Below are 26790 nucleotides of genomic sequence, written 5' to 3'. Positions count from 1 at the left end.
TAGCCAGTGGGGAGCTGAAGTGACCAGGTTCCCACTCTGACTGTCGCATTGAGAATTCTCAATGTCATGTTTGTGCGGCTCATTTGGTATGATAGAAAGCTGCATATTAATGAGACATGGCGAGCCATTAACAAGGCAAGTGATAGTCCCCCTTATTTGGCAACTCACTGATGCCTGATGAGAAACTCATTCTACTATTTGTCACAAGCATAAAAACTGCTGCAAAATGTTCCTGATGTTGAATTAGATTTTGCTGATCACCTCATCTGATTCAGCCATAAATCGCACTATCACCCCTGTCACTCAGATTCTCTTTAACTGTTCCACTAGTTACCATTAACCGAACTAGCCTGTGGACTACACTTTCTCAATATTGTCATTCTGAGCTTCAACCTTTCCCTTCCAATCAGCTGACAGCCCTTAACTTACCATCTTCATCTACTGGCAAAAGCATGATGGTGTGGTTACAAAGGTGTGAATAATTGATTCAATATAGTTTATGTTCCAATTTGATGTACTTTCTGGCACATCCTTTTGTTTGAATAATGAGAACGAGAATATTAAATTGTGGGGTTTGTTCACTGAGTGTCAATAGGGAGGCACTGATGAGTAGCCATTAGACAGAAGGAGAGCAGGAGCAGTCAATGATACAGTGATGGAAGGAAATAATTTTTGTGGCATTTTGAGGGATCAGAAGCTCAGCTTGTGTTCGATTGAGAATAATCCGTTGCATTCTGAGACACTGACCAGGGAAGGAGAACAACGGGGGAAGATTGGATCACTTGAAATAAAAACAGACGTTGCTGGAGCACCTCAACAGGTTTGGCAGCACCTGTGGAGAAAAGGCAGAGTCAGCATTTTGGGTCCTTCTGAAAAAGGCTCCAAGCTGTCTATACTACTCTTGATGCATGTTGCTATTCATTCACAAGTACAAAGCAATAGGAATTTTTTATCTTAACCCACATAATCCATTATATGTAACAGTGATAATCGAATGACAGTAACAATCTCCTTGCTCATAATGTTCACTCACTTGTTTTGGATTGTTAATGATTCAAAAGTCCTAAAGGAATTAGTTACACTCTTCACTTGAAAATAGAACATAGAACATAGAACATAGAACATTTCAGCGCAGTACAGGCCCTTCGGCCCTCGATGTTGCGCCGATCAAAGCACCCCTAACCTACACTAAGCCACTATCCTGCATATACCTATCCAATGCCCGCTTAAATACCCATAAAGAGGGAGAGTCCACTATTGCTACTGGCAGGGCATTCCATGAACTTACGACTCGCTGAGTGAAGAACCTACCCCTAACATCAGTCCTATATCTACCCCCCCTTAATTTAAAGCTATGCCCCCTTGTAATAGCTGACTCCATACGTGGAAAAAGGTTCTCACTGTCAACCCGATCTAACCCCCTAATCATCTTGTACACCTCTATCAAATCACCCCTAAACCTTCTTTTCTCCAATGAAAACAACCCCAAGTGCCTCAGCCTTTCCTCATAGGATTTTCCTACCATACCAGGCAACATCCTGGTAAACTTCCTCTGCACCCGTTCCAGTGCCTCCACATCCTTCCTATAGTATGGCGACCAAAACTGCACACAATATTCCAGATGCGGCCGCACCAGAGTCTTATACAACTGCAGCATGACCTCAGGACTCCGGAACTCAATTCCTCTACCAATAAAAGCCAGTACGCCATATGCCTTCTTCACAGCACTATTTACCTGGGTGGCAACTTTCAGAGATCTGTGTACATGGACACCAAGATCCCTCTGCTCTTCCACACTACCAAGTAGTCTACCATTAGCCCAGTAATCCATCTTTTTATTACTCTTACCAAAGTGAATCACTTCACACTTAGCTACATTGAACTCCATTTGCCACCTTTCTGCCCAGCTCTGCAGCTTCTCTATATCCCGCTGTAACCTGCCATATCCTTCCTCACTGTCTACAACTCCTCCGACTTTCGTATCATCCGCAAACTTGCTCACCCAACCTTCTAACCCTTCCTCCAGGTCATTTATAAAAATGACAAACAGCAATGGTCCCAAAACAGATCCTTGCGGAACACCGCTAGTGACGGCACTCCAAGATGAACCTTTGCCATCAACTACCACCCTCTGTCTTCTTCCAGAGAGCCAATTCCTAATCCAAACCTCCAACTCACCTTCAATGCCATATCTCTGTATTTTCTGCAGTAGCCTACCATGGGGGACCTTATCAAACGCCTTACTAAAATCCATATATACCACATCTACCGCTTTCCCCTCATCTACCTCCTTAGTCACCTTCTCAAAGAATTCAATAAGGTTTGTGAGGCACGACCTGCCCTTCACAAAACCATGCTGACTATCCTTGATCACATCACTCTTATCCAGATGTGCATAAATCCTATCCCTTACAATTCTCTCTAAGACTTTGCCCACAACAGAAGTGAGACTCACTGGCCTATAGTTACTAGGATTATCCCTACTCCCCTTCTTGAACAAGGGAACCACGTTTGCTAGCCTCCAGTCCTCTGGCACTACTCCTGTCGACAAAGAGGACACAAAAATCAAGGCCAATGGCTCTGCAATCTCCTCCCTTGCTTCCCAGAGAATCCTAGGATAAATGCCATCAGGCCCAGGGGACTTATCTATTTTCACCCTTGCCAGAATTTCTAACACCTCTTCTCTACATATCTCAAAGCCATCCATTCTACTTATTCGTGCCTCAGTATTTATATCGACAACAATGTCCTGTTCCTGAGTGAATACTGACGAAAAGTATTCATTCAGCGCCTCCCCAATCTCTTCAGCCTCCACACGCAACTTCCCATTACTATCCTTGATTGGACCTATTCCTTCCCTAGTCATTCTTTTATTCCTAACATACCTATAGAAAGCCTTAGGGTTTTCCCTAATCCTACCAACTAAGGACCTTTCATGTCCCCTCCTTGCTGCTCTTAGCTCTTTCTTCAGGTCCTTCCGGGCTACCTTATAACTCTCAATCGCCCCTATTGAACCTTCACGCCTCATCTTTACAAAGGCCGCCCTCTTCCATTTAACAAGGGATTCCAATTCCTTATTAAACCACGGCTCCCTCACACGACCCTTTCCTCCCTGCCTGATAGGTACGTACTTATCAAGGACACTCAATAGTTGCTCCTTGAACAAGTTCCACATATCAATTACGCTCTTGCCTTGGAATCTACTTTTCCAATCCACACATCCTAAGTCATGCCTCAACGCATCATAATTTCCCTGCCCCCAGCTATAACTCTTGATAATATGATGAAAGGATTCCTCAGGAAATCCAGGTGGAATTAGCTGGACCTGATTTTCATGTTAACTAGTTTTGTGAATCAGAGCAGCCGTTCTCTTCTGCTGTTATTCCTTTAGAACCTTCACTGAAACATCCATTTTCTAAACTTATTCAAACCTTCCCTCTGGAGCTTGGGATCAGAATAACAGAACCATAGAAATTTACAGCAAGGATGGAGGTGATTTGGTTCCTCATGCCCACACTTACTGACATGGACCGTCCAGACCAGTCTCCCATTCTTGGCCCATAGCCCAGAGGTTACAGCAGATCAGCTGAATATCCACGTACCTTTTAAATAGTGTGGGATTCCATCTTGACCACCCTTTCAGGCTGTGAGTCACAGATCCTCAACATCCTCCAAGTGAAAATATTTTCCCTCAAATCTCGTTTAAATATCCAGCGTTACAACCTAAATCTACATCTTCTGGTTATGGCTCCCTCAGCATGCCTCCTGCCTTCTCCCCATATGTCACCCTTGATCCCCTTACTATTCCGGAATCTCTTTGTCTTAAATATACTCACTGACTTGGCCTCCACAGCCCTCTGCAGCAAGGAGTTCCACAGATTAACCACCCATTGGCTGAAGAAATTCCTCCTCATCTCAGTCCTAAATGGCTATCCCTTCACTCTGAGGCTGTGTTGTCAGGCCCTAGTCACTCCTATTAGTGAAAATATCTTCTTCATGTCCACTGTGTCCAGGCCTCTCAGTATTCTGTAAGTTGCAGTCCGATTCCCCTTCCCTTCCCCCTTCTCAACTCCATCAAGTACAGACCCAGAGTTCTCTACTGCTCACATGCCAAGCCCTTCATCCCTGCGATCATTCTTGTTAACGTCCTCTGGACCCCCTCCAAGGCCAGCGAATCCTTCTTTCGATATGGGGCCCATATCGATATATTGCTCTAGCAAAACCCCCTGATTTTATGGCTAAGAAAGGGGACGTGTTCTGAATGCCTCCTACCTACCTGGTCACCAGTCCATGCAGGTATCTGAGTACATAGACATCACAGTCCTTCTATTCTCCACATGTCTCAGTATGCCACCATTCCTTGTTTATGCCCTCACCTTGTTTGTCCTCCCCAAACATATTACCTCACACTTCTCAAATCAAATTTCCTCTTATTCCACATACAAATTCCTTCCTCACTATCAACCACACGGACAATCTTTGTATCATCTGAATTATTAGATTGTGTAATTATGCTGTCTACAATCAAGTCATTGACAAACACCATTTAAACAGGGATCAACTACTGAGCTCACAAACCTCCACTGGAGATAACCTTCTAGTTACAAAAACACTCATTCCCCATCCCCCACTCCCCTCTGCCTCCTGCCTCAGAGTCTATTTTGGATCCACTTTGCCTTGGATCCCATTGGTTTTTTGCCATTATGACCTTCCTTATCAAACACCTTGCTAAATTCACCATCAAAAGTACTTCCTTCATCGATGCTCTTCCTTACCTCCTCAAAAAAATCACTCCCACTGGTCAGACATATCCTCCCCCTAACAAATCCACACTGACCATCTTTCCACTATTTCTTCTGTAGTGTTCCTGTGCAGTCTCAGACACAGTTCATCCAAACCTGGGGAGTTATCCATTTTTAAAAGTCTCAAACCTTCTTCCTCTGAGACTGTACCAATCCCATCCAGTAGTTTTAGGCAGCACAGCTGATAGGGTCTTGCTGGCCTTCACAGGGAATATTACAGATGAACAGAATGGTAATGGGCTGGGGTTACCTTGTGAGGGCAGGTTGCATAAGCCTGTCTTATATAGCCTTGAGTGTTAAAGCTTGTGGGGGTAACCTTGGGGAGATGATGGTGCAGTAATGTTACTGGGCTAGTAATCCAGAGGCCCAGGCTAATGTTTTGAGGACAATGGTTCAAATCCTACCATGACTTAGTAGAAATTAAGTTCAATTAATAAAACTCTGGAATTGAAAGCTGATCTCAGTGATGTTAACCATGACAATTATCACTAATTGTTATAAAAACCCACTTAATTGATTAATGTTCTTTAGGGAAGGAATCTACCATCCTTCCCTGGCCTGGCCCATATGTGACTCCACTCCCATACAATGAGATTGACTCTGAACAGCTCTCTGGTATGGCTGAGCTGGCTATGCAGTGCAAGGTGCAGACCAGCCTGACCTCACTGAGTGTAGAGCAAGTTCAGGGTGTCCTCTTGGTCCTACATTTGCTGTGGATCACAACATAGAAGTTCACCAAGTCCTGAAGACTGTTCAAAATTTTTGTCAAAAATCATAATATTCAGTGTATAATTTTATGCCCCCATTTCACCCAGGGCATACACTCGTATCAACACTCAGCCTCAGTTTATTGTCCCACAAATCCCCCTGGTTTATCACTCCATTAGGGAGGTGATGCCCTAGTGGTATTATTACTGGACTGGTTATCCAGAAACCCAGGGAATGTTCTGGGGACCTGGGTTCCACAGCAAATGGTGGAATTTGAATTCAATAAAAGTCTGGAATTAAGAGTCTAATGATGACTGTGAATCCATTGGCAGTTGTCAGAAAAACCAACCTTGGTCACTAATGTCCTTTAGGGAAGGAAACTGCCATCCTTTTCTGGTCTGGCCTACACATGACTCCAGACCCACAGTAATGGGGTTGACTCTTAACTGTGCTCTGGGTAATTAGGGAAGGGCAGTAAATCTGGCCTGGCCAGAGATACCCTCATCCAATGAATGAATAACAAAAAATGAATGCTTTACTTGCCAATACCCAACATCGGTATTCCAGCGATTCAGAAGGCAATATGGGCTTTATTGGGAAGACATGTGAAGATTAATTCATACCCAAGTAGAGCAGACCCTGGATGAACAATGACAAAAATATTGACTATCCTGCACCCTCAAACTGGTAGTTCACTTTTATGCAAAGTGTTTAAATCAAACCCTGTTGTGGAAGGATTTTTTAAGCCTTCAAAAGCAGTCTTATAGAGCAATAAAATAGTTTAATTATAAAATGAAATTAAAGTATTTTGAAGAATTGCAGTTGTGACCCTGGTGTGTTTATGTGCTGTCTTTATCATCACTTGATACTGCTGAGGTTATCTTTGGTGAAACAATGGATTGAGGCAAAAGCAATTCCCATGAAACAAAAAAATAGTGAATAGAGAAAATGGAGACAGGTTATTTAGAACAACTAAGTTTCAATGTAGATTTATTAGAAACCCACCAGACATGCAAACAAATGTGGGGAAACAGATAACATGATCTGGGAAGTGCTTTTACAGTGACCAGTAAATTGTCCATTGAAACAAATCTGAAATGGGAAGGCAGCTGAGATTTGTGGTTCACTCTGCCTCACTCAGACTGGGTCTCATTTGTAGGTTGGAATGCTGCAGTCAGGAAAAATTGGATTCATACCAAAGACTGGCAGCTGTGGGTTATACAACCCCTCAAGCCCAAACACTCGATCTAATCCTGGCTGATTTTTGACCCGAGCTTTGCTTTCCCATCTGATTCCCACATCCCTCGATTTCCCTCGAGGTGCTCATTTTTAAACATGGGACAGGTTCCAAAGTATTGTCTCTTCTGAGGATCTAATGTTGTCTCAGTATTTCCCTGGTATCAGCCAGGCCACTGTGATCAATAAACAGTCAGTACTTCAGGAAGTGCAAGAGAATTTTGTAATTTGAATTTTATTGTATGGGACACATATTCCATACAGTAGTAGACTTGCCAACTTTAAGGGCATTTAAATGGTCATTGAATAAACATATGGATGAGAATGGAATAATGTAGGATAGACAGGCTTCAGGTTGGTTTCACAGGTTGATGCAACATCAAGGGCTGAAGGGCCTTTTCTGCGCAGTAACGTTTTATGTTTTATGTTCTACTTATTGTGGAAGGTTGGGACAATTACTTTGCCTTGCAGCCTCCTGTACTTGCTTTTGATTATCAATAAGGAAAGGAAACAGTAATGATGTGGAGCCTGGCCAGTATCCAAAGTGAAATGGCTATGGCTATAGAGGGCATTGGGAGTTAGAAAATACATGAATTGTCATCTTATCTCAAGGGAAGAAAGGACAATAAAGAATGGAATGACCAATAAACCTATTTTAAAATGTTTTTGGGGAAAGGATCACAATTTAGTTTTCAGTGCACAGTCTAGGCTAAGATTGATTGGTTGCCCTACAGGCTCTTCAGCCATTGGATGGGAATGTTTACCTCTCTGCTGCAAAATCAAGTCGAGATCATCAGGTGAACGTGATGTGGAGTGCACTGAGCAAGAACGCTGTGACATCACCTGAACAGTCATAGCTGTAAGCTGGAGAATCTTGGGATGGTACTTGATGGTAATCATTTGACAAGAACTTCAAAGGGTCAAAGGAGAAACATTCTGTCAATATATTGAGACTGAAAGTGCTTTGTGCTTTAATGATTTCATTAAACAGTAGTTTCAATAAATTGGCTTGAAGAACAAAAATATTGAGTTTTCAAATACTTTTTAAAAGTAACTTTGGTCAAAAACTCAAAAGATCGATTTTTTCAATCTCATTGAAATCAGCTGTAAATGTCAGAGCCACTGTGATAATCACTTCAACCTTCTTCAATGATTGAAAATTGCTCTGCCAAACATCAGAAATTCTGCCCATTGTTGCAAAAAATCCTGGGAAAATAGATTGACATAGTTATAGTTGCTACATGAGTAACTTCCTGTTTTTGCTTAGCGTGTGGTTTAGTGTAAATGCGTGGTTCAAACATTACATTCAAATACATGGTTGGTGGCAGAAATCTGAAAATACTGTCAGGTGTAAGCTACAGTATCCTATCAGAGAATATCCCATGGCATTATCATGAAGGAATTGATCCCTCGTGTCCCCTGGACAATGTTGATCCCTCAATCAGAATCTTCGAATAATACCACACAAATGGAATCATTCAGCCCTTTGTGTAGCAGTGACATTTTAAAATACCAGGTGAGTTTAGCCCCAAACTTATACTCTTTGACTCTCAGCCTGTAAATTCTTCATCCTTAAATAGCTCTTCAACTTCCTGTTGAACTTATTTCCAGAATCAGTATCCACACATCTTTGTGTCAACCATGCCAAATCCTGACAACTGACTGAAGGCTGGAATGCTAGGAACAGTTTCAGGCCCCTTATTTCAGAAAAACATATTCTGGCATTGGACACAGTCCTATGAAGGTTAACTAGGCTGATAGCAGGAATGGAGGGACTATCTTATGAAAAGAGATTGTTTCTGTCCTCATTGGAATATAGAAGAATGAGAGGTGGCCTTGTTGAAACACACCAGATTCTCAGGGAGTTGACAGGGAAGATATGGAGAGGTTGTTTCCCCTTGTGGAAGAGCCTAGGACTGGAGGGCATCATCTCAGAGTAAGGGGTTGCCCATTGAAGACAGAGACAAGAGAAATATCTTCTCTCAGAGCGTTGTGAATCTGGAATTCCATACCACAGAGGGCTGTTGTGACTGGGTCATTAAGTATATTCAAGGCCGAGATAGACAGATGTTTATTCAGTAAGGGTTATGGGGAAAAGGCCGAAAAGTGGAGTTAAGGATTATCAGATCAGCCATGATCTCATTGAGTGGAGAACAGACTCAATGGGCTGAAAGGCCTACTCCTGCTCCTGTGGCGTATGGTCCTATCATCATTATTCTTTGAGATTTTGATGCTTTCTGGTCCCTCTGTTCCGGAGGGAATACATTACTCTATTTACTTGATCAAAGCCACTGATCATCTTGAGAATCACCTTTTGCTCATTTCTTGATCTGTTCCATAACACTGACATTTTTCAATCTTGTCCTCATAATTGAATCACTTACACCTCACTTTAATGAATATGATCCCCACTTCTGAGACAAAATGTTCCTTTTTTAGATCACAACACACTGCAGAATATTTACAAGCAGTAACGTGATTTACAGAAATCCCAATTAAAATAGAAACTGGAAGAAAATTAAACAAATGGTGGAATGAGTGCACAGCAAAAGCTTTCACTTTTAAATTTGAAACCTTGAGATATTGTAGTTACAAGAATCTTCACTTTCTCACTGACAGGGCAGCATAGTGGCTCAGTGGTTAGCACTGCTGCCTCACAACACCAGGGATCTGGGTTTGATTCCACCTTTGGGTGACTGTCTGTACGGAGTTTGCACATTTTTCCCTGTGCGTGCATGAGTTTCCTCTGGGTGCTCTGTTTTCCGACCACAGGTGCCACTATTTAAGAAGGGTGGTAAGGACAAGCCAGGGAATCAGAGACCAGTGAGCCTGACATTGGTGGTGGGCAAGTTGTTGGAGGGAATCCTGAGGGACAGGATGTACGCGTATTTGGAAAGGCAAGGACTGATTAGGGATAGTCAACATGGCTTTGTGCGTAGGAAATCATGTCTCACAAACTTGATTAAGTTTTTTGAAGAAGTAACAAAGAGAATTGATGAGGGCAGAGCAGTAGACGTGACCTATATGGACTTCAGTAAGACGTTCAACAAGGTTCCCCATGGGAGACTGATGAGCAAGGTTAGATCTCACGGAATACAGGGAGAACTAGCCATTTGGATACAGAACTGGTTCAAAGGTAGAAGACAGAGGGTGGTGGTGGAGGGTTGCTTTTCAGACTGGAGGCCAGTGACCAATGGAGTGCCACAAGGATCGGTGCTGAGTCCTCTACTTTGTCGTTTGCATAAATGATTTGGATGCGAGCATAAGAGGTACAGTTAGTAAGTTTGCAGGTGACACCAAAATTGGAGGTGTAGTGAACACACAGATTACAATGGTATCTTGATCAGATGGGCCAATGGGCTGAAGAATGGCAGATGGAGTTTAACTTAGATAAATGCGAGGTGCTGCATTTTGGGAAAGCTAATCTTAGCAAGACTTATACACTTAATGGTAAAGTCCTGGGGAGTGTTGCTGAACAAAGAGACCTTGGAGTGTAGGTTCATAGCTCCTTGAAAGTGGAGTTGCAGGTAGATAGGATAGTGAGGAAGGCGTTTGGAATGCATTCCTTTATTGGTCAAAGTATTGAATACAGGAACTGGGAGGTCATGTGTGGCTATACAGGATTTTAGCTAGGCCACTGTTGGAATATTGCATGCAATTCTGGTCTCCTTCCTATTGGAAAGATGTTGTGAAACTTGAAAGGGTTCATAAAAGATTTACAAGGATGTTGCCAGGGTTGGAGGATTTGAGCTACAGGGAGACACTGAACAGGCTGGGGCTGTTTTCCCTGGAGTTTCAGAGACTGAGGGGTGACCTTATAGAAGTTTATAAAATCATGAGGGGCATGGATAGGATAAATAGACAAAGTCTTTTCCCTGGGGCGGGGGAGTCCAGAACTAGAGGGCATAGGTTTAAGGTGAGAGGGGAAAGGTTTAAAAGGGACCTAAGGGGCAACTTTTTCACGCAGAAGGTGGTGTGTGTATGGAATGAGCTGCCAGAGGAAGTGGTGGAGGCTGGTACAATTGCAACATTTAAGAGGCATTTGGATGGGTATATGAATAGGAAGGGTTTGGAGGGATATGGGCCAGGCGCTGGCAGGTGGGACTAGATTGGGTTGGGATATCTGGTCGACATGGACAGGTTGGACCGAACAGTCTGATTCAGTGCTGTACATCTCTATGACTCTATGCAGATTAGGGTATATTGGCCATGCGTAAATTGCCCATAGTCTCCAGGGACATGCAGGTTAGATGGGTTAGCCATAGGAAATACAGAGTTACAGGGATGGGGTACAGGAAGTTAGCATCTGGGTGGAGGGTCACTGTGGCCTGAATGCCTGCTTCCACATCGTATCGTTTCTGTGAGTGCAGTTTGTGCCCTGGCTATTGTAAAAGCACTTGCTTGCGAATATTTGTTTGTGTGTGTGTGTGTGTGTGTGTGTGTGTGTGTGTGTGTGTGTGTGTGTGTGTAAGCCAATTGGAATAAACCAGTCTCAGCTGGGTTTTAAACATGCCATATGTTTTGTGGGCGGCACGGTGGCACAGTGGTTAGCACTGCTGCCTCACAGCGCCAGAGACCCGGGTTCAATTCCCGCCTCAGGCGACTGACTGTGTGGAGTTTGCACGTTCTCCCCGTGTCTGCGTGGGTTTCCTCCGGGTGCTCCGGTTTCCTCCCACACTCCAAAGATGTGCAGGTCAGGTGAATTGGCCATGCTAAATTGCCCGTAGTATTAGGTAAGGGGTAGATGTAGGGGTATGGGTGGGTTGCGCTTCAGCGGGGCGGTGTGGACTTGTTGGGCCAAAGGGCCTGTTTCCACACTGTAAGTAATCTAATCTAATGTTGTTGTGGAATTCATAAATTTCAGGAATTGATATTAAGCAAGCATTTTAAGTAACTTTGAGAATGGTTCTGGTTTTGGTCTGAAACATTGACTCTGTTTCTCTCTCCACAGCTGCTGAGTATTTCCAATATTTTCTGTTTCATTCCAGATTCTCGTCATCCACAGGTTCTTGTCATTGGATGAGAACATTATCAATATATTTTTAATAATTTATTCTTTCCTGAACGTGAACATCACTGACAAGGTCAGTATTTGTTGTCCATCCTGAATTGTCCTCAAATCAAGTGACTTGTTGCATCATGTCAGAGGGCAGTAAAAAGTCCACCATATTGCTGTGGGTAAGGGGTCACATGCAGGTCTGACTGGGTATGTTTGGCAGTTTCCTTCCCTAAAAGCCATTAGTGAACCAGATGGGTTTATACAGATGACTGTCTACAGATGATTCATATATAAAGTTTTTTTTGTGGTTTATCCAGTCCAACATTACCAGAATACAAAGTATGAATCCTTTACTTCTACTCTGCTCTTGAATAATAGTGCACCCCAACTTCCTTAAAATAATTTTTGTTTTAGGTACCTGACTGTGCCTGACGAGAATGCAAACAGATAACCCAGACATCAGTATTCAGATTTGCTCCCAGAGTGGACAGTGCAGCTCTGGGGTAAATCTGTGGTGTCATACATTCCCGAACGACTGTGCTTGATCAGCATTGAGGGCCATGAGTTTGATTCGGCCATGACAGATTTCAGCTTGGTGTTAGTATCTTACACTGAGTGCAGGAGACTCTCATCAGATGTGAAATGTTTCACTTGGAAGAAAACAGATGAAGATGGTCTTGAACAGCTGTTCAATGTAATTTTCCTACACTAGGTCCAGGCCATAAAGGGGAACATTCTCCCTCTGCTTATTTATACAACTATCCAAGACTGTGAGAACTGCTTCACTGTCACTGCAGCCACACCTCTCTCTCTCTCTCTCTCACACACACACACACACACAGTCTCACATTCAGCTTCCCCTTGATTTCCTCCACATTTCAGATTCACTGTTATCAATAGCATCTTTTTTTCAAAATTGACATGTAATACTACCCATCAGCAAATAAATATAACTTCAGTCGGTTTATCCAAGGATCTAACCAATAGTTATGAAGAGGAAATTATAATCATGTGAAATATTAGCTAATACACCCTCAAATAGTTAAACAAAATAGTTTAATAATTAGCTCTGAGGAAGCGTCACTTGATCAAAATATTAGCTCTGAGTTCTCTCCACAGATGCTGCTCCACGTGCTGAGCTTTTCCAGCCATTTTTGTTTTTGGTTCTGATTTACAACATGTGCAGTTCTTTCACTTTTTATTAAGCTTAACATTTAATCCTAATTTAAATCAGCATAAGATATAAAACTGAAACAATTGAATTCTGCATTCCTCTAACACTGTCTAGCCAGAGTCTTTTCCCTGGGGTCGGGGAGTCTAGAACTAGAGGGCATAGGTTTAGGGTGAGAGGGGAAAGATATAAAAGAGACCAAAGGGGCAACTTTTTCATGCAGAGGGTGGTACGTGTATGGAGTGAGCTGCCAGAGGAAGTAGTGGAGGCTGGTACAATTGCAACATTTAAGAGGCATTTGGATGGGTATATGAATAGGAAGGGTTTGGAGGGATATGGGCCGGGTGCTGGCAGGTGGGACTAGATTGGGTTGGACTGAAGGGTCTGTTTCCGTGCTGTGCATCTCTATAACTCTAACTGGGATAACTTGGAGTGCAGAGAGAACAGATGATTCTCTACTCAATTGTTGTGAATTTACACAGACTGTTGATTTTGACCAACAAGCTGAGGTCACAGTAATGGTTTTAAACTTAGTTTGTTAACTTGCAATATAACAGCTGTATTTTCTAAAGTGACCTTAGGGCAGGTTCCAATGTAGACTTTTATTAGGAGATATTAAGAAGTCAATTATTATAATAATTCAATTACAGTTAATTGAATGTCACCAGCTGATTTTCATTGTTCAATTGAATAGGGAGTGACCCCTTTCTTTTTAGCACTTCACGCATTACTTTGGCCGTCAGCTGTTAAATAGTTTCCAATTGTCCTTTCAATAACATGTAATTACTTCAAAGTAAAGGATTTGCCTTTTCCAACAGGTTGAAGTTTAGTTTTAATTCAATCTCGAAGTGGAATAAGCTGTAAGTATAGCTGTTTACAATTAGTTTATACATGTTCAGTTTTAGAATTTCAAAATTAAAGTGAGTTTTTACCTATGTTTAGTATCAGGAAAGAGAGATTGAGCCCAGGAGCAACTACAGGACCACGGCTTAAGAGAGACTATAATTTGGAACTTTAAACTTTAGTTTTTAGTTAATGCTGAGAAGAACTGTAATGTTGAACTTTTAACTTTTGTTCTACTTTTTTTCCTCAGATTTTGTACCTAGGTACCTTTATGCATAAGATTGTACTATGAATGGTATTGTTGTAAATGTTTCACTTTACTCCTATATCCCTGTACTTGAGTACATGTGACAATAACATCTAACTAAAGCCTGTGGTACCTGAATCAGTCACCAGTGTGTTGGTTTATTATACTGGAAAAAGTAAATTTGATGTTTTTTAAAAATTCACTCATGAGACATAATCATCACCGACTGGGCCAGCATTCATTACCTATCCCTAGTTACTGTGGAGAAGGTGGGGGGTGAGCTGCTTTATTTGCAGTCTATGTGCTATGGGTTAATCCACAATGCCCAGGATTTTGACCCAGTGACACTGAAGGACTGGCGATATATTTCCAAGTCAGGATGGTGAGTGGCTTGGAGAGGAACTTGCAGGGGGTAGTGCTCCCATTTATCTGCTGTCCTTGTCCTTCCAGATCATAGTAGGTTCCAGATCATAAAAGGTTCTGTCTAAGGAGCTTTAGTGAATTTCTGAAATGTATCTTGTAGATAATAAATACAGCTAATACTGAGTTCAGTGGTGGAGAGAGTGAACATTTATAGATGTGGTGCTAATCCATTGGGGTGGATGGTGTCAAGCCTCATGAATGTTGGAACATGCACTCATCCAAGCGAGTGGGGAGTATTCCATTATACCCCTGACTTGTAGATGGGGAGTCTGGGTGTGATTTACTTGCTGCAGCATTTCTAGCCCCTAACCTGCCCTTGCAGCTGCTGCAGGAATAGGGTGAAGCCAGTTAAATTTCTGGGAGAATGTGAGGACTGCAGCTGCTAGAGATTAGAGTTGAATGTGGTGCTGGAAAAACACAGCCATCAGGCAACATCCGAAGAGCAAAAGAATCGATGTTTTGGGCAAAAGCCCTTCATCGGGAAGGGTCAATGGTAACCTGCAGAAAGTTGATAATGGATGCATTCAGTGACGGTAACACCACTGATTGTGATTAGATTGTCTCTTATTGGACATTTCCTGGCATTTATGTGGTGTGAATGCTGCTTCTCAGCCCAACGCCTGGATATTGTCCAGATATTGTTATATTTAGACTGCTTCAGTATCTGTGGTTATTAGAATATGTCAGTTGGCAAAATGGTGTTTTCAACAAAAGTAGAGCTTAATATTTGCAGCAGTGTGCCAAGCCATTATCATTTGATGTCCTTTGCAGTCGGAAAACTCTTGCTGTTAATTTTTTTTTTAGTTTTAATAATCTGTGGATAGATGAGGGCCTTTGAAATTATAAAAATTGTAAGCACTATTTATGTTAAATGCCTTAATGAGAGAGAGCATTTCTCTTGATATGGCACTACAAAAGCTTTCAAAGAATCCCCACAATGTGAAAGCAGGCCATTCTGCCCATTGAGTCCACACTGTCCCTCTGAAGAGCATCCCATTCTCTCTCTCAATCCCTGTAACTCTGCATTTCCTATGGCTAAACCCACCTAGCCTCCACATCTTTAGACTGTGGGAGGAAACTGAAGCAAACTCATGTGGACGTGGGGAGAATGTGCAAACTCCACACGAACAGTCTCCCTGTGGTGGGATTGAACCTGGGACCCCAGCATCATGAGGCAGCACTGAACCACTGTGCCACCCTTAATGATAAAGGTCAGGGTGTGTGGAGGCAGGAATGGACTGAATTGAACTAAAAATAGAGACAGAGTTAATACTTTGTGTCCAATATGATTTTCTCTTAGACCTGGAAAAGATTGAAAGTTTGCTTTTATTTATAAAAGAACTGACTAAGTATAAATTGAGAAGATTTTTCAGTTGTATGAATTAGGAAGTGGTTGGTAGAGATCGGTTTGTGAACTCTAGTCCTGAATACATCGAGGTGTTGGAGTCTGAATGTGACACTCTTGTATTAGAATTGAAAAATGATATCAAACTGTGGGATGGGGACAGGTAATAGTGAAAACGTTTGGGATTGTGCTAAGAAATAAACAAGGTAACACAGTCTATGCAATAATATCCAGTACAGCACAGGAACAGGCCCTTCAGCACCATACCTACATCGATTCCTAATCTCTTTATTTAGACTAGCTTCGTATTGACCACTTGATCTCCATGCCTCCCATTCATGTTTATCAAGATGCACCTTAAACCTGCCTATTGAGCCTGCTCCCACCACCTCCACTGGCAGTACATTTCCAGTCACCCACCGCCCTCTGGTGAAACATTTTCCCTGCACTTCTTCCAAAAACTTACCCCTGTCTCCTTGAACCTATGCTCGCTTGTAGTTGACCTTTTCACCCTGGGAAAAAGCCTCTGACTATCCACCCTACCTGTGCCTCTCATAATTTTGTAGATCTCTACCAAGTCGTCCCCTCAGCCTCCATCTTTCCAGTGAAAACAATCTCTTATAAGCTCTCCTTATAACTAAAACCCTTCAGATCAGGCAACATCTTAGTAAACCTTCTCTGTATCCTCTCCAAAGTATGCATGTCCTTCTGGTAGTGTGGTAACCAGAACTGCTCACAGTATTCCAAATGTGGCCTCACTAAAGTTCTATATGCTGTAATATAACTTGCCGACTTCTATATTTGACATCCCAACCAATGAAGACAAGTGTGCTGTCTGCCTCCTTGACCACCTTATCCACCTGTGTTGCCCCTTTCAGGGATATGTGGACCTGTATGTTCGTATTCCTCAGGATTCTGACATTTATTGTGTAATTCCCACCTAAATTTGATCTCTCAAAGTACATCACCTTTCATTTGTCCAGATTAAACTCCATCTGCCATTTCTCTGCCCAATTCTGCGATCTATCTATACCTCACAGTTTCCTTTGACAATCCTCCTTACTATCTGCAAGTCCACCAATTTTGGTGTCATCCACAAACTTACTAATCAGACAACCTACATTTTCCTCCAAAGCATTTATATATGTGATAAACAAAGGTCCCAGCACTGATCCCTGGGGAGTACCACTAGTTACTGATCTCTATACCAAAAAGCACCCTTCCCCTGCTACTCTGCTTTCTATGACCAAGCTAGTTCTGCGTCAATCTAGTCAGCTCCACTGTTAATTTCCCCTGTCATCCAAGATTTCTGAATCCTGCCATTCCCGTCCTTCATTTTCACAGGAACGTGCCTGTCCTGCACTCTGATCATCTGGTCTTTAAAAGACTCCCACATTTCAGAAGGCTGGATCTTAAGAGGCTCTACCTTCCTGCCATGACGCACCTGATCAAATGCCTGACTAAAGTCCAGGTATACAGCATCCGCCACCTTTCCCTTATCAATCATTCTTGTCACCATCTCAAATCCCAATCAGGTTAGTGAGACATGACCTTTCACACACAAACCTTAATACATTTCAAGACACCTGACACTTCCTCCTTCATTTTGTTGACCTACCTGAGATTATTCACACACTGTTTCATAACCTCAACATCCCCCATTTCCCTCTCTTCAGTAAATACCGATGTAAACTACTCACTCAGGATCTCACCCATTTCTTCTGGTTCCACCCTCCTTTATTTATGAGTGGGCCTACTCTCTCCCTCGCTACAGTCTTGCTCCTAATGTATGTATAAAATGCCTCAGGATTTTCCTTAACCTGGCTGGCCAAGGACATTTCACGGCCCCTTTTTGCCCTCCAATCTCACCGTTTAAGGTCCTTCCTACTTTCTGTATATTCTTAAAGAGCTTTGTCTCTTTTTAGTTGCCTGGACCTTTAGGTATGCTTCTTTTTTTTTTTGACTAAGCTGATAATTTCCTCCGTCATCCAGGTTCCTGAATCCTGCAATTCCTGTCCTTCATTTTACAGGAATATGTGTGTCCTGCGCTCTGGTCAACTGGTCTTTAAAAGACGCCCAAATGTCAGATACACACTTACCCTCAAACAGCCGTTCCCAATCCACATTCTCCAAGTCTTGTCTAGTTCAGTTACAGTTAGCCTTCCCTCAATTTTAATACCTTTAGCTAAGGTCCACCCTTGTCTTTATCCATGAACATTAAAAACTTACGGAATTATGGTTGCTATTCCCAAAGTGCTCCCCCACTGATACTTTAATCACCTGGTTGAGCTCATGTCACAAAACTAAGTACAGTATGACGCCCCCCCCCCCCCACCTCCTCCCTCATCGGACTATTCACATACTGTTTCAAAAAAACCCCCTGGGCACACTTAATAAACTGCTCTCCATCCAAACACCGAACATTAAGGGGGTCCCAGTCAACATGGGGAAATGCAATCAGCCAGTACAACAACCCTGTAAGTGATACATTACATTTTCATGTAGATAAATGTGAAAAGGTTCATTTTGTCAGTAGGAATTTGATCACATGGAGGTTAGTAAAACCCAAATGGGGTAGTTGAGAATATACAAGTGCATGTGGGTCAAAGGAGCCATGTGGCCTCATCGAAACAGATACTTATTAATCTTTAGAATTTTGGAGCTACAGGAACAGCAGAGCCTGGATCATTATATATACTCAAGGCTGAGTTACACAGATCTTGGATCTGTACAGGGCTGTCGAAAGTAAGGGGAGGACACTCTATGGTTCTTTGTCCAAATTCCTAATTTTAATGAATCTGGTTTAACAGCTAGATTTTTTTCTTTGATCATCAAAGTGTTACTGTTTGTTTGGAACATTAATAAATGTGACACTGATCAAGGAAAATTTTCAATCAATTATTTGAATCTGAAGGATTAGTGTTAAATCTGTTCTGCGTTCATCTAATAACTGCACTTGCCCAATTTCCTGCCATAATCCAAACAGATGTTTTCTCAAATACATTCCCTCCTTAGCCTGAAGACACAATGGATTGTACTGAAACAACAACAGAAAACGCTAGTAAAACTCAGCAGGTTCATAAGGTCCCAACAATGTGGCCTATTGAGTTCACACTGACCCTCCTACCCTATAATCTGCATTTCCCATGGCTAAATACCTAGCCTGTATATCCCTGGACACTATGGGCAATTTACCATAACCAATCCAACCTAACCTGAACATCTTTAGACTGTGGGAGGAAACCCATGCAGACACCAGGAGAATGTGCAAACTCCACACAGACAGTTGGCCGGGTCTGGAGTTGAACCCGGGTCCCTGATGCTGTAAGGCAGCGGTGCTAACCGCTGAGCCACCGTGTCCCCCCACTCTGGCAGCATTATACTGCTGGTGAGAAATCAGAGTTACCATTTTGGGTGGAATGACCTTGCCTCATAAATGATGGTAGCTGGGAGTATATTGTGGATTGTATTGAATTGATCCAAGTTGAACCTTGGTATGTCCCCTCATCCATCTCGCTCTATTCCATTCTATACCATATACTTACTAAAACAGCCAAAGGTTAGAAAGAAAATCTGTATTTCTATCATACCTGCTCACAAACTTGTGATATTGTAAAGTGCAGAACATATAATTAACAAAAATGTCACCATTAATTGTGATGCTGTTTAATTCGATTTGAGCATAATTTATGGTCGCAGACTTGAGAATGTATTTCTCGGTTTGGCTAAACCTGTTAAAGGTATTCAGTTACTGAAACTAACTTCCTGATTTGTGGCAAAATTTCAGTAAGTGATTCGATAGTGTGTTGGCACCTAGTGAATGGATTAGTACTTGGACAAAATAATAAAGGAGGCATGTTCTGCAGCTTAATGATTTAAAACTGGGTTAATCTTGTTTACAACTCCACAATAGCTGAGATGGAAAATAGGACATTTCCCATTCTGAGCATCTGGTGGATGTAATGTCTCCAAAGTCTTGCCATTTAAAAACAAATTAATAATGTGATGTGGGCGTCACTGGCTGGCCAACAGTTATTGCTTGTCCCTAGTTGTCCTTGAGAAGATGAGGGTGACCTGCCTTCCTGAACCATTGCAGTCCACCTGCTGTAGGTTGACACACAATGTCCCTAGGGAGGGAATTCCAGGATTTTGACCTAGCGACAGTGAAGGAACAGCGATATATTTCCTAGTCAAGATGGTGAGTGGCTTGGAAGGGACACACATAAGGGGTTGTCTTCCCACTATCTGCTGTAAAGGTAAAGGTGCCGTAGTGCCAGAGGACCATTGGGCTTCTCGCTCTCCTCTTGTTCTCACCCTCGCCCTTGCAGTCTTATTAGAGAGGTGACTGATGGTGAATTTAACCTGAGGATCACCAAACCTTGGAGAAGATTGAGAAGGCAGGACTTCATGATGACCTCAGTTGGTGTGAGAATTAAACCCATGCTGATACCATCACTCTATTGCAAACAAAGCTAGTGGGTTTGGAAGGTGCTGTCTAATGAGCCTTGGTGTATCATCATAAGTCTTTCAACAGATACATACAGTGTGTGGAAGTGGAAGTACCTGAGGAGCAAGGAAGTGAGCTGTTAAAGTGTTCAGGGATACTGTATGTTGAGCATTTTGTGAATCTGCACTCTTGTGAACATTTGGTGGTTGTGTGTTAATGTTTATCAAGCATCACTTTCAGGAATGGTACACGTGTATGGGCCCAACACGCTAAGGAGAATTCCAAAAAGCATCTGGGATGTTGAGGTTTTAGATCCAAGGAAATCCTGCTTTCCTGGTAAGGCCTGACAGAGTGTTCCATTCTGAGCACTGCTGTTGCTGAGAGTGGGAATGCATTTGGGGAATGTGCAGAGGAAATTTGCATGACCCTTCCCAGGGATTTAGGACATTCCTCATGGAGCAACTGATGAAACCGCTTCACCTTCAAGTGGAGAAGGTTAAGAGGAGATTTATTACACAAGGATTTTGTGAGAATAAATGGGGAAAGATGGTTTCCATTGTCAAGTAATCCAAGGCTGTGACTGACGATTATTGGTGAAAGAACTTTGAGAAATTTCCAAAGCAAGTTTCTGATCTGGAATGCAGTCTGAAAGGCTAATAGATGCAAAATTCAATAATAATTTTCAAAAAGGAATTGGACTAGGTCCTGGAGGGGCAGAATGTTACCAAAATAATAATATGGCAGAAGAGTTGGCTTTTTTCCTGTTTGTCTCTAACCTCCATCAGAACAGTGTTACCTGCTTGTCCCTAATTACCACGAGGAGTGGGGAATTAAAAGGCAAACATCTCGTACTGGCCTGAGGAGGTATAGCAGCTTCTGTCCCTAAAGGATGGTCTTGATCTAGTCCGACCTAACACAGTAATCTCCTGCTGTTTTGGAATTTACTTTCTCAACTTGCTGTGGTGCAAGTGGGAATCCTGTTCCAGTCCACTTGACCTGGATAGCTGCCCCCTGGTACATAGGTAAACAAGTGGTCTGCTTGTTGTCAGTTTCTCCTGATTTTCTCAACAACATTTACATTGTCCTGAGCACAATCTAAAGACTCCAGTTTGGCCTTTGTTCTATTTTTACTCTCTCTCTCAAACAATGAATGTGTTTCTGTTGATCATTGAAAACACTGTCAGAATGGGCACTAGAAATGTATACCTTTTGGAATTACTGACCAAGGTTCATCAGATAACAAACAAAAATAAATTGAATCGAGTCCCAGGTGAATTATTTCTCCGTTTCAAATTGGCACAAGTCCAACGGTAATTTCAAGCTGATGAGAGACATAAGTTTGAGTATTTCACTCCCGTCTGGCAATGGGTTGTTTTTTAATACACAGAGGGTGATGGGAAACTAGATCTCCTTAAAAAGATGGTAGAGGCAGAAATGATCACTAAATGTATGCAGTACTTGGATGTACATGAGAAGCACTGTAACCCAGAGGGCAATGGACCAACAGCCAGAATGTTGTGTTGGGCTGGATACCTTGATCTTTATTTGCTGGCACTGAGTCAAAGGGCTGTTTGTTCATGTGCTGTAAATTTTCTGATCTTGTTATAAATTCTCCTGGAATAATTTGAAATGTTCCTTGGTTCCTGCCCAGAGCTGTGTGATGACTTGTTCCACAGTGTGTTTGCGTTGCTGGCATTACATTGGGATTTGTACCAGTGCAAAGGGGACGGCTGTAGCTTGACCTGAACCCAGCCTTGAGCAGGAGGTAATCCTTTCAACAATTTAACCTTCTCACCTTGTGACAGGAAGCAGTGAAAATGTATTTGAAATGTAAAGATCAAAACTTCAAAGGTTCTTGGCCAATCTGTCAGGTGACCTTTCAGTGATCCATGTAGTTGGACTTTTACCGATTTTTAAAAAATGGCTTCTGAATGTCAGCAAGTTGTCAGCCTGTGAGTCGAAGTTGTTAAAGAGAGCACTCCGCTGTCCTCATGTTGTGTGCAGCGTATACTCTATGCTGCTGGTTCATATGTTATTGATATTAAGCTTGTGCAATAAAATAACTTTCATTGTATAGCACATTTGACTCAGTAAAAGTTCCAAAACAATGTTCCCTCTAAGCTGCAGGCCAGACGGCAATTGGACACAAACTGCCTGCACAGTGGTCCCTTTAAAGATGTGCATTGTTATGTCTCATGATCAGAATGTCAGTGTGCCTTTGGCACATGCGAATGATGTCATCACTATCTCATAGCTACCTGATGAAAGGGTGGTGCTCTGAAAGCTAGAGCTTTCAAATAAACCTGTTGGACTATAACCTGGTGTTGTGTGATTTTTTTTTTAACTTTGTCCACCCCAGTCCAACACCGGCTCCTCCATATCGTAGCATGGAGGTTTATAAAATCAGGAGGGGTGTAAATAAGGTAGATAGCCAACAGGTTTTCCTCATGGTAGGGCAGTCTAAAACTGGAGGACGTAGGTTTAAGGTGAGAAGGGAGAGATACTAAAGAGTCCAGAGGGACAATTTATTTTCACAGAGGGGGGGTCTGGTACAGGCTTACGGAAGTAGTGGTGGAGGCGGGTATGACTTTGTCTTTGTAAGAAACATTTGACAGTTATGTGGAGTATTGGTTTTAAATTGATTCACATGCATATCATCAAATTAAAAACTTACATTCAGTTGTTTATGGTCAAAGGAGTAAGTTTGTAAGCAGCCTCTTCAGTGAGGAGAGAGACAGAGAGTGACAGATGTTCAATGGAGATGGGAGTAGAGGTCCAGAGCTTTGGACCCAGGTAATTAAAGGTGCTACTAATATAGTGAAATGATAACATTGGAGAGTTGGGGTTTGTAGGATATTGCAGAGATTGAGAGGGATGTGAGACCAAGAAAACGTTTCAAAACTAGCATGAGCACTTTTAAATGGAGAGGCCTGCAGAATGCAAACAGTCAATGAAGCTTTCCATTCTGGTCTCACACCAACAACAGCTTAGATTAATTGGCAAAAACCATATTTGAAGAGATTGATCATGATTGACCATGCTATTCAGTGCCGTTTTTGTCTATGAAACCAGGTGTATTAAAGTAACCTCAAAATGAGAGCAATTAAATCCTATATGGGACACACCATGAATTACAATAAAAGTTCCTTTTCTGCGAAAAGCCATATAAACCAAATTAAAACAACAGGACTTTATGATCACTCCATTGGTTTCTGTGGTTTATATTTTCATGGATGTAATGGCATTGAGGCAAAAGTGTGGACTGCAGATGCTGGAAATCAGGGTCTAGATTAGAGTGGTGCTGGAAAAACACAGCAGGTCAGGCAGCATCCAAGGAGCAGGAAAATCGACGTTTTGGGCAGGAGCCCTTCGTTAGGAATGGCATTAACCCTGATCCTGAACATTTTATTTATTTATTTAAAATCTTTAAGCATATTAAGCTGCTTGAGTATGAGTCCATGTGTTAGCTCATTTTAAATTTATTTATTTGTCATTATATTTTCCCCAAACTGAATCTACTGCAAAAGGTGTATTTTGGCCAACATAAGGATATTTTGTGATAATCCTTCAAACTGTAATCTGGTAAACCCCAATCAATATTGTAACATTAAAATATTCTCAAAACAACTTGACTGCAAACTGTATGTGGATGAACCATGTTTGAATACTAAATCCTAATCATATAGAAATACTTAACTAGAATTCATTTGAAAAGTCAATCTTTCCCAGCAGAAGAACCTAACACATAAATAGTGCAGAGCATATGAAATGATTGGCTATGAACAAGATCCAAGAATCAGGCTAATGAGAAAAAGTATACCTTCCAGTGTAAGAAGGTAAAAATGAAGAATGCTAATTTAGGTTATTGTAATAATGGAGTGTGTTGAACCCTTCAGTATGCAGTAATGATGAGCAGTAAAGTAACCGGCTCACTTGAACTTATTAAACTTGGAAACCCACTGGACAAACTAGTCACTGGAACACAGATGTAATAGTACATCTTGTGTTTCAAGTGAACTTGCACCAAATTAATTCTGTGCTTCAAAGACATGTATTTTGTGTTTTCATATCTTATTTTTTGAAGGTTAGAAAATTATTACTGGATAATTACAACTTGAGTTTAATTCTTTAACATTTCTTCTGTTTCCAGGATAGATAAATCTTTCATTCGTTTGAGAAGTACACAGTAAGTAACTTTTTAAAAATCTGTCTTGTACAGTAGGTGCCTTGTGCTAAATTCCTGCGTTATTATTTGTTAGCTTAATGTTTAAAAGTTTGCTGATAACTTGATATAGGGACAATAGAATGGAAAACATGTTCAGCAATATGATTGTCTCCATTCTTTGAGGTTTAACCTATTTAAAATTCCTGTCAATCTGTTGATCAACTTATTGTATGGAACCCCAGTATGAACAATGGAAATTAACACCAGTTACACAAGGACATAGTGAAAGTCAATCATATAAAGCTGTGTCACTGAGTACATGATTCCTTCAGAAACTTGTTTTAAACTCTGGCTGACATCTAAACTTTAGTATAGAGTGTGCTTTGCCGTGTTATTGTAACAGTGTTGGAAAGTGGCTTAGAAATTGATGTGAGTATTCACAGATACCCAAAGGATTTTCAGATCTCTGGGCTTTTCTCCTTTCTTATAAGAACAATCAATTCATTAACTTATTCAGGAATGAACAATGATCTTCACTATTGTCAGATTGAAGGGAGTCTTTTGCCTGATTGTGAGGAGCTCTTTCTAGTAAATTCATTTGAACCATAGAAAAGTGACAGCAGAGAAAGAGGCCATTCAGCCCATCGTCTCTACAACAACTACCCATTCTAATGCCTTTATCGGCTCCTGGTCTGTTGTCCATTGCAGTGTAATAATCTGGGAAGAGTCTATTGGTTGGCTTCATCGCATTTTAGATTTGGGATATCCATCAACTCTCTCTTGCCAGTCATTCTTTGTTTTTTTTTTGTTCATTTGATAACTGCGTCATTTCATAATCAAGGGGCCAGTCTTTGAGCGCGTTACATTGTTACAGATGCCACCTTTTTAGACCAAGGCCTTCTGATTGGATATAAGGGTAACATGCACCTCCCATTTATTCCTCATCCGGCAACCCTTCAAAGAATTAATATCTGGCCTTCCAGTTGCTGATTGTGGAATCTTGTCGCGTTCTTTGAGTACCTCCACAATCAACATTATAGAACAAAAAACGTAAAAAAGTACAGCACAGAGCAGGCCCTTCGGCCCACAATGTTGTGCCGAGGATTATTCCTAATCTAAAATAAAATAACCTAACCTGTGCACCCCTCAATTCCTGCTGTCCAAGTGCATGTCCAGCAGTCACTTAAATATCCCTAATGACTGCTTCCACCGCAACCGCTGGTAACGCATTCCATGCATTCACAACTCTCTGCGTAAAGATCCTACCTCTGACTTCTCCTTTATACCTTCCTCCTAACATCTTCAAACTATGACCCCTCGTGCCAGTCAATCCTGCCCTGGGGCAAAGTCTCTGGCTATTGACTCTATCTAAGCCTCTCATTACCTTGTATACCTCGATCAGGTCACCTCTCTTCCCCCGGAGAGAAAAATCTAAGCTTATTCAACCTCTCTTCATAAGGCAAGCCCTCCAAGTCCAGGCAACGTCCTGGTAAACCTTCTTTGCACCCTCTCCAAAGCCTCTATCTTTCCTATAGTAGGGCGACCAGAACTGGATACAATATTCCAAGTGTGGTCTCACCAGGGACTTGTAGAGCTGTAGCAAAACCTCGTGGCTCTTAAACTCGATACCCCTGTTAATAAAAGTCAAAATACCATATGCTTTCTTAACAACCCTATCCACTTGGGTAGCAACTTTGAGGGATCTATGCACTTGAACACCTAGATCCCTCTGTCCCTCCACCCTGCCAAGAATCCTGTCTTTAATCCTATACTCAGCATTCAAGTTCGACCTTCCAAGATGCATCACTTCACATCTATCCAGGTTGAACTCCATCTGCCACTTCTCAGCCCAGCTCTACATGCTGTCTGTCATGCTGCAGCCTGCTATAGCCCTCGGTACTTCCAACGACATCTCCAACCTTTGTGTCAACTGCAAATTTACTAACCCACCCCTTAACCGCCTCTTCCATGTCATTTATAGAAACTACAAAGAGTAGAGGCCCAAGAACAGAGCCCTGCGGGACATCACTCACCACTAACCTTGAGACCGAATACTTTCCATTTACAACCACTCTCTGCCTTCTGTCAGCCAACCAATTCTGAATCCAGATAGCCAAGTCTCCCTGTATCCCATACCTCCTGATTTTATGAATGAGCCTACCATGGGGAACCTTATCAAATCTCTTGCTGAAGTCCATATACACCATATCCACTGCTCGGCCTTCATTGATCTGTCTCGTCATCTCCTCAAAGAACTCAATAAGAGTTGTGAAGCATGACCTGCCCCTCTCAAAGCCATGCTGACTGTCTTTAATCACGCTATGCTTTGCCAAATAGTCATAAATCCTATCCTCAGAATTCTTTCCAAACTTTGCTGACCACAGATGTAAGACTGACTGGTTTG

At 41.9% G+C, this 26790-nt stretch overlaps 1 protein-coding gene across 16 annotated transcripts in view; it reads left to right on the top strand.

Annotated features, from left to right (window-relative positions):
* rap1gapa (RAP1 GTPase activating protein a) overlaps positions 1-26790 on the top strand; it is a 558062-nt gene that overhangs the window by 190371 nt on the left and 340901 nt on the right. For 10 of the 16 annotated variants that reach the window (XM_072585944.1, XM_072585942.1, XM_072585954.1 and 7 more), the window contains one exon: positions 24372-24407. The exons of 2 other annotated variants lie outside the window; for them this stretch is intronic. Coding sequence is in view for 4 of the 14 variants with exons in the window: in XM_072585940.1 (XP_072442041.1) it covers positions 24372-24407 (36 nt within the window). In the remaining 10 variants the exon portion in view is untranslated. Of the gene's footprint in view, positions 1-13701; positions 13777-14359; positions 14389-24010; positions 24058-24371; positions 24408-26790 lie in introns of those variants that run through there. 4 more of the 16 variants (XM_072585946.1, XM_072585956.1, XM_072585957.1 and 1 more) reach the window with 3 other exon arrangements.

Source organism: Chiloscyllium punctatum, chromosome 16 (genome assembly GCF_047496795.1).
Source record: "Chiloscyllium punctatum isolate Juve2018m chromosome 16, sChiPun1.3, whole genome shotgun sequence".
Classification (NCBI taxonomy): domain Eukaryota; kingdom Metazoa; phylum Chordata; class Chondrichthyes; order Orectolobiformes; family Hemiscylliidae; genus Chiloscyllium; species Chiloscyllium punctatum.
The sequence above is the reverse complement of the archived record's forward strand: the minus strand, read 5'-3'. Positions and strand labels throughout refer to the sequence as shown.